The following is a 9,235-nucleotide window of genomic DNA, read 5'->3' on the forward strand; positions in this document are numbered from 1 at the left end:
TCTCACGTGCAATTAGAAATCCCTCAATCTCCTTCAGCCTCCAGCACATAACTAGAGAGAAGTGAGATATACTCACAAGGAGAGCTGTGAAGGTCAAAGCCTCCTGATGAAGGATTCTGAGTGGCTAGCTGCTCTAACCAATTACCACAAATTTAGTGACTTAACACAAATTTATTAGCTCATAGTTCTAAAGGTCACAAATCCAACATAGGTATCACTGGGCTAAAATCAAGATGTTAGCAAGGCTAGTTCCTTCTGGAGACTCTAGGGAGAACCCATTTCCTTGACTTTCCAGCTTCTGGAGGCCAATTCACTTTCCTTGACTTATCTTAAAAGTGCTTCACTCTACCCTCTGCTGGTTCTCATAACTTCTCTAACTCTGACTCTCCCATCTCCTTCTTATATGGATCCTTGTGATTATACTGCACTCACCCAGATACTCTAGGACAATCTCTCCCTTAAGGTAATCACATCTGCAAAGTCCCTTCTGCCACGTATGATAACAATGGGTTCCAGAGATTACCCCATGAACATCTTTAGGGGCTACTGTACCACCTACCAGGGGAAATTCATTTAACCCAGTTTATCAAAATCAAATACAAAGAATCCTCTATACCTCTATCCCATTCCTTTCCACTCACTTATGTTATAAAATCTATATATGTCAGCTATTGGATTTGTATCTACTACACCATTCCACTCTAAGACTTCATGGACCACACTGAGAAAAAGAAAAGCAGCCCTGACACCTGGAAGCTGGCCTGCTACTATCAGCTGGGCCTTGTTGTTGCTATAAAGTGGCTAGCAGCTCAGAGTGAGGCATTCACAGCTGGCCTTGATGTTTCTTCTCTTGAAAATAAACAACTGCAGAGCACAGTAACATCAGAGATGGGCACTCTGTGACCATAATGGACAAACAATAAACAACACGACTGTAATCAAGCCTGAACAAAGCAAAAAAAAAAAAAATCCATATCATAAAAATGACCAAATATTTCCCCACTATGGCTTATATGAATGACTTGCTTCTTTACCAACTACTTTTAACTTCACCTCACCCTGACTTCTCTCCTCCTACATAAGATTAAGATACTCAATCATAGAATTATTTCTGCTTCTTAACAGCATCCAATACAGATCAAAGCCCCATCTCCTTAAACCTTTCCAAATCACCCAACACAAGCCCAAATCCTATTTTTAGAAGTTCCTTTTAAGGCTCTTTTATTGAAACACCCTATAGTTCCCAATGGCACACACTTTTTCTTACTGCAACATGCAATCAACCCAACTTGTCCAACCACATACATATACAGGTATATTCCTAGTGGTCTTTGGCTGGAGGGCAGTGACAAAGCCCAGAGAAGTCTACAGACCTCCAGACAACTGCATTCCAAATTTCAGTACAAGATTGATGATTGGCTCCCATCTTCTGCCCAACCCCTATTCTCAAGATGCAAGGGCTAAAGTTTTTATCTGCAGCACAAAGAGTAAGTCATGGAGATGAAGGCAAGACCCTGGAAGAAAAAGGCAGGTAACACACCCCCCCTCCCCGCCCCAGGGAAGCAGTAGAGAGAGGATGATTCCTGGCATCTCCATTATTTTCCCATTCTATTTGGCCAAAAGGAAGCAAAGTAAATTAGAGGGCCCTAAAATCTCTACTGTTGTAAAAGTCCTAGTGAATCCCAGAACTGTTCTCAAACATACTACAGCCAAGTTAGGGAGCTTAAGCCATAGCGAGAAAAAGGAAGAATTTAAATTGTGCAGCTAGACCTCAAAATTCCCTGCCAGCTAATTTCATAGGTTCTCTTTGGTCCTTTCATTAGCCTTACCACAAGTATTTTATGTACCCAACCTAGTTGGATCCTACATAACCCTGTTATGGTAGAGATTTAAATTTTATAGGACTGTAAATACAGTACAGGCTGTGAAATCAGCCTGCCTGGATTTAAAGTCTGGTTCCATCCATGCCGACTATGCCACCTTGGCCACATGCTGTGCTTATTGGGAGACTCAAGTTAGATACCTAGTAAGCATAGGAAGCACTCAATAAACGTTATTTATTATTAATTTAGTGAAGGAATTACAGGGATTTTTTGGTACAGTTATATATTAATCTGTGACCCTTTTAAAATAATAGCTCTATCAGTGGCACCAATGTAAAAAAACCACTTGGAGGATACCAACTAAGTAAATGCACCTTAAAAACATATACCAGGGCTGGTTAAGTGACCGGCTCTTGATCTCAGCTCAGGTCTGATCTCAGGGTTGTGAGTTCAAGCCCCATGTTGGGCTTTGTGCTAGGCCTGGAGCCTACCTAAAAAAGAGAGAGATGGGCAACCCGGGTGGCTTAGCGGTTTAGCACCGCCTTCAGCCCAGGGCCTGATCCTGGAGACCCCGGATCGAGTCCCACATCAGGCTCCCTGCATGGAGCCTGCTTCTCCTTCTGCCTGTGTCTCTGCCCCTCTCTCTCTATCTCTCTAATAAATAAATAAAATCTTAAAAAAGAGAGAGAGAGAGAGAATAGATGGACCAAAAGACAAGTGATGCTGTGGGTACATATAAATTACTGCCCATACTTCAATTCTCCTGCTGGGTATTTTGCTAAAGTCGACATTTTATCCGACTAATAGTTCATGGTAATAGTTCATGGGTGCAAACTATTTAAAAATAGGTTAATCAAAAGCAGGTCACACATGAACCAATGAAAAATTTGTGTATGAACCAATTAATCCTATTCTGTGCACCTGAAGTTCAAAAGGAAAAAGAGCCAGCAAAAGGAAGAAGAAAAATAGATCACTACTACCTGGTTAACAATTAAAATCCAAGGTAATCATTAAAGTAATTGACAAGAGAACTCTTAGATATTCATAATACTGAAGACAAAACAGAATTATTACATGAATATTTAAAAGTTAAATACTACACAATATACAAAAGTTAACTCAGAATGGATCAAAGAGGGGATCCCTGGGTGGCTCAGTAGTTTAGCACCTGCCTTCGGCCCAGGGCATGATCCTGGAGTCCTGGGATCGAGTCCCACATCGGGCTCCCTGCATGGAGCCTGCTTCTCCCTCTGCCTGTGTCTCTACCTCTCTCCCCCTCTCTCTCATGAATAAACAAAATCTTTAAAAAAAAAAAAAAAGAATGGATCAAAGACCCCAAATGTTAAGAGTTAAAACTATAAAACTCTAAGAAGAAAGCATAGGTAGGTATCTTCATGACATTGGATTTGATGATGATTTCTTGAATATAACACCAAAAGTATAGGCAAAAAAGAAAAAATGCATAAAATGAACTTCATCAAAATTAACAATTTCTGCGCATCAAAGAACACTATCAATAGAGTAAAAAGACAACCCACAGAATGGGAAGAAATATTTGAAAATCTGACATTTAATGAGGGACTAATATCCAGAATATATAAAGAACTTCTGAAAGTCAACAACAAGTCAATTCAAAAACAGGCAAAGTCGGTGTCCATTGAAAGATGAACGGATAAAGAAGATGTGGTATATGTATACAATGGAATATTACTCGGCCATTAGAAACGACAAATACCCACCATTTGCTTCGATGTGGATAGACCTGGAGGGTATTATGCTGAGTGAAATAAGTCAATCGGAGAAGGACAAACATTATATGGTGTCATTCATTTGGGGTATATAAAAATTAGTGAAAGGAAATAAAGGGAAAGGAGAGAAAATGAGTGAAAATATCAGTGAAGGTGACAAAACATGAGAGACACCAACTCTGAGAAATGAACAAGGGGTAGTGGAAGGGGAGGTGGGCGGGGGGGTTGGGGTGACGGGGTGATGGGCACTGAGGGGGGCACCTGGCAGGATGAGTACTCGGTGTTACGCTATATGTTGGCAACTTGAACTCCAATTTAAAAACTTAAAAAAAAAAAACACGGACAAACTACTCAAACAAATATTTCTCCAAAGAAGATACACAAATGGTCAGAAAGCACATAAAATAATGCTCAACATCACTAATCATATGGGAAATGCACATAAAGGCCATGATGAGATACCATTACACATCCATTAGGATAACTATTATTCTGTAAAACAACAGAAAATAACCTGTGTTGGTGGAGAAACTGGAATCCTGGAGCACTGCTAATGGGAATGTGAAATGACACAACCACTGTGGAAAACAGCATGGCAGTTTTTCAAAAAATTAAACATAAAATTACCAAGTGATCTCACAATTCCACTTCTGAGTATGCACATATCAAAAAAAATTGAATGCAAAGTCTCAAAGAGATATTTCTACACCCATGTTCATAGCAGCACTATTTACAAAGACCAGGAAACAACCCAAATGTCCACTGATGAATAAATGGATAAACAAAATGTCATATGTCCATACAAGTGAATATTATCCAATACCAAAAAGGAAAAAAAAATTCTGACACGTGCTACAAAATGCATGAAACCTTGAAAACATTATGCTGAGTGAAATAAGCCAGACACGAAAGGACAAATACTGTACAATCCTACTTATATGAGATACCTGGGATAGTCAAATTCATAGAGATTGAAAGAATGATGGTTACCAAGAGCTGGAAGGAGAAAGGAAAGGAGTTCCGTTTGGAATGACAGCAAAGTTCTAGAGATGGGCAGTGGTGATGGTTGCACAATGATGTGAATGTACTTAAGCCACTGGACTATACACTTAACAATGTCAATCATAAGCTATGCATATTTTATCAGGAAAAAAGGTAAAACTTCTAGCATTACATGGTAAAACCAAAAAAAAAAAAAAGGTTAATTAAAAGAATCAGCAACAAGTCCTAGAGAAAACTCAAATATTTATATTCACTCTGAATATGGATAATTTGAAAACAGAATGCCAAAGACTAGAAACCTAATGAGCCTGTTCAGTGTCTGTAGAGCCTCTGTAGAGGGTGAAGTACATTCACCACCCAGGGGTGCTGGCTCAGAGGAAGCCGGATGACAAGGGACAGAACTAAAGAACTTTAAAATCAGCACCAAAACTAAGTTGTTTTCACAGTAGCAGAGGTAACAAAGCACCTGACTAGTATAACATGGGTCCCTTTCTCAATCCAATGACAGAACATCTAATTAACTAAAAAGTAAAGCCAAAAAGCAAATAGATCAATAGAACAGCATGGATTACAAAATTAACCTGACAATTATAGTTACCCAATTCATGACAAAGGTCACATGTGCTAAAGTGACAGGATATCCAGATGGAAAAAAACGACTCCTACCTCAAAACACATACAAAATAAATTCCAGATGAACTGCAGCTCTAAATGGGAAGAGTACATCAGAGAATATCTTCATAATCTTGGAGTAGGCACAGATTTCTTAAACAGGACATAAGAAAGTACTGACCATATAAAAAAAATTTTTGATCAAGTGAACTATATAAAAATTAAGAGGAAAAAAAATTAAGAATTTCTGCTCATCGGAAGATATCGAGTAGTTTAAGCACCCACAAAATGGAAAAAACAAAAACATTTTCAATACATATACCTGACCAAGGTATCATATTCAGAATATATAAAGAAATCGTGCAGGTCAATATTTAAGAGATTAGAAGGAGAATTTAAAACTGGGGGAAAGATTTGAAGACGCTTCACAACAGCGGTCCATCCAATGACCCTAAGTCTATGAAGAGGTACTCAAATTCATTCATCAGGGAAGCGCAAATGCTCTTCCTAGGCAACAAATAGGATGACACGCTGACTACAACGGCTTGCGCTTAGAAAAGCACAGAAACGCCAGGTGTGCACAAGGAAGAGAAGCGAGCGCGCCGCAGAGGAGCGGTCCCCAGCCGTCCCAGCGCCCCGCTCGCCGGCGCGGTCCCGCACACCCCGGAAACGCCCACAGCGGCCGCAGCCCGAGCCTCTAACCAGCGAGGGCGCCCGTCCCGCCACAGCCACGCACGCGCCGCCCCAGGACGGCCCCGTCCTCCAGGTGACGGCTCGGCAGCGGGATCATCCACTCCGCATACCCAGGACCACGGCCAGAGGCGACTGTCCAGCCGACCGTGTCTACCTCCCCGCCAGGCTGCGGCGGACGCTGGGGGTCCGCTGAGCACGAACAGGTGAGCCTCGGCAGGTGCAGGGCCCCGAGGCCAGCGGCAGGACCCAACGGGGAACCGAGCAGCCGCCCCGCAGCACCGCGGCCCGGGCCCACACCGCCGCTCTTCCCCCGCTACGGCGTGGGGCGGGGGGTCTGAGAGCCGCCGGGGCCACCAGCCGGGCGGCCGACGCTCGGCTCTCTGCACCCGGGCGCCGGGAGGGTCTGAGGGCTCCGACACCGGCGCCCGCCCCGGGCGCTCCTCCCCGCGCGGAGGTCCGCTAGCCCCACGGCGCGGCGCCCCCCGAGCCCCGGGGACGCGGGGGCGGCGTGTACCCCGCACGAAGGGGGAGGGGCGCGGCGGGGGGCGTGGCCGAGGGCGAGGGCGAGGGCGAGCCCTGGACGCGGGGCGTGGGGGGCCGCCAGGGGCGCTCGGGGCAGGGGGCGCGGGAGGCGGGGAAGGCCGGGGGCGCGGCAGGAGGCGGCCGGGGGCACGAGGGCCGGGGCCTCGGCGGCGGGGGAGGCGCCCGGGGCCTCGGGGGCGGGGGCCGGCTCACCGTGGACTCCCGCACTTGGCTGTGGAAGTGCTGCTCCCGCGCCGACACCTCGTCCTGCCCTTCCATCCTCCCTCATGCCCGCCGCCGCGCCGCCCGCGTCCGCGTCCGCGCGCTCCGCCGCACCATCGCCCGCCGGCCGGGGACGGGAGCCGACTGACAGCGGGCCGCCGCAGGGTGGGCGACCGCGACCCCCGCCGCCGCCTCAGCCGCCGCCTCAGGCGAAGCCGCTCAGGCTGCGGAGGGCGGGCGCGGGGCGGGGCCGGGGCGGGACCGACGTCAGAGGAAGGCGCTTCACGTCAGAGGAGCGCGCCGCGGCGTCTGCGAACGGGAGCCGCCGAGGGGCGGGACCTACCGGGGTGGAGGTGGGGCCACGCCCCCAGGAAGTGGAGGCCTGAGCTCGGCTGTGAGGACCAGTCCCGATCCGGGTGCGGACGCGGCGCTGGTGGGGACGCGGCGGCGGTTTGTGCCTCCTTCAGGGCTAACAGGCGGGCAGCTGGCCACAGTCTCGGGGCAGTCGTTCCCCGCAGAAAGGAATCCTCGTGGCCCGGCACCCGGTCCCTGGCACGGAGCACTCAGCACCCGGTCCCTGGCACGGAGCACTCAGCACCCGGTTCCTGGACCCAGCACCCGGTCCTGGCACGGAGCACTCAGCACCCAGTCTCTGACACAGAGCACCCAGCCCCTGGTCCCTGGCACACAGCGCTCAGCACAGGGCAGAGTCAAGCAGGTTTCCCAGGGAAACCTGCGCTCTGCTAAAGCCAGTCAAAGGCCAGGAGGAGTCGCCTCGGACACGTGTAGAGTGAACCCCTGGAAAGCTGGCCTCTGCGGATCTAAGTGGTTTCCCTACCTGGAAAATGTAGATAGCCCTGAATGTGAGGCTCTTGCCAAATCCGTAAAGTCATCCTGCCTGTCCTTGGGGTGTTCCATGACCTTCCCGAGACCCTGCACAGCACGTTTAGATCAGGTACATCCAAACACACAAAACAGAGTAATTCATCCTCTTTGTATATTAAGTATCTTATTTTGGATTTTTGCCATGAAACTGGGTTTGAAGGAATATTTATTCTACTTTTGGATTTATTTGGCTATAAAGAAGTCTTTTAAATTGCTATTGTCTATGTGACTTTTTGTCATCTCTGAGAAGTAAGAAGAAATAGAAATTGCTTTCAAATTATTTTAATAATATATGTGAATTTAGATTTTTTGGTATCTTTTGCAATTTTGAGTTAAAAATTTTTTCATGACTAAAAAACTTTTTTCTGATGGTGTCCAAAAAGCTCGTCAACCCCATATGCTATCCCTACAATGCATTACACTGTAGATTGTTGGTAGTGGGAGGACTCAGAACTTGAGGTTTGGTTTGAGGGAGTGCCCCTGCTGCCATAGCTGATAAGAAACCAGGAATGCTTCCAACTGCTTAAATTCAATGTTCACTTTTATTTTTAAAATACTCAACCCATGGGGATCCCTGGGTGGCTCGGTGGTTTGGCATCTGCCTTTGGCCCAAGGCGTGATCTTGGAGTCTCGGGATCGAGTCCCACATTGGACTCCCTGCATGGAGCCTGCTTTCCCTCTACCTGTGTCTCTGCCTCTCTCATGAATAAATAAATAAAATATTAAAAAATAATAAAATGACTCAGCCCAAAAGAGCCAGGAAAAGACACAGTATCTGAGTCTGTTTTTCTAGACACCCGTGTTCTGAGAGCTGGGTTAAATACTTGCCCAAAATGGTCTGCAAAATTTCTGGGTTCATCTCTCCAAATCAGAGGCAGATTTGAAGATGTATGGCATTTAGATGTGTTCCAGAAAGTGGATGCATGCATTTCTGCTCTTTCTAACCCAACCTCCAAGCATCTAGACCTTTCTGTTTCCTTTAGCCCTTAGCCCAGGGTAGGAGACTTCAAAAATGGCCAGAACTCACCCCTCCCTATATATTCTCCCCTTTGACTTATGGCTTTGCCCCTCCTTCCATCAAGAAGTGGTATTTATTTTCCACCCCCTTGAATCTGGACCTGAACAGGTAACTTGCTTTGGCCAAAAAAAAAAAAAAGTAGAAAATATGAAGCTGCTTGGAAAAGTTGTTGTGCATCAGGGCTTGTCCCTTCTTGCCACCCTGGGCGCCCTCCAACTGCTACTGCACAAATAAGCCACAATAGTCTAGAGACAGGGATCCCAGTTTTCTCTGTCACCCAAGCTGACACACTCTTTTTTCTGCATCCCTCTAAAACAAATCTTCCCAAAACATAGGTTCTCTCCCCTGCTCAATACACTGCAATGCGGTTCTTCTAACTGTAGAAGAAAATTAAACTCCTTAACTTAGCATTCAAGACCTTGACTTTGGGGCCCCACCGGGCCCTTCCAGAGTCCTCCCCACTTCATTCCCTGCCGAGCTCTTTGCTACAGCCTGGCTTCCTCCTCTCTCTAACCTGAAATGCCGAGGCCCAGCCCCTTCACCTATTCCTACTTTTCAGAGTCAGTGCTACCTCTCTCAGTGTTCACACCAGGATCTTCCTTCTCAGAAAGGGGAACCCTCGAGCGCTGCTGGTGGGAATGCAGGCTGGTGCAGCCACTCTGGAGAATAGGGTGGAGGTTCCTCGTAAAGTTAAACACAGAGCTACCCTA

General features: G+C 46.7%; 1 protein-coding gene across 8 annotated transcripts in view; it reads right to left on the minus strand.

The window, feature by feature from the left end:
- LMBR1 (limb development membrane protein 1) overlaps positions 1-6,868 on the minus strand; it is a 323,369-nt gene extending 316,501 nt beyond the window's left edge. For 6 of the 8 annotated variants that reach the window (XM_072763254.1, XM_072763256.1, XM_072763255.1 and 3 more), the window contains exon 1: positions 6,614-6,858. In XM_072763254.1, the coding sequence (XP_072619355.1) occupies positions 6,614-6,679 (66 nt within the window). In that variant the 5' untranslated portion in view covers positions 6,680-6,858. Of the gene's footprint in view, positions 1-6,613 lie in introns of all 8 variants that reach the window. The other 2 variants (XM_072763252.1, XM_072763260.1) reach the window with 2 other exon arrangements.
- Between the last annotated feature and the right edge of the window lie 2,367 nt (positions 6,869-9,235).

Source organism: Vulpes vulpes, chromosome 7 (genome assembly GCF_048418805.1).
Source record: "Vulpes vulpes isolate BD-2025 chromosome 7, VulVul3, whole genome shotgun sequence".
Classification (NCBI taxonomy): domain Eukaryota; kingdom Metazoa; phylum Chordata; class Mammalia; order Carnivora; family Canidae; genus Vulpes; species Vulpes vulpes.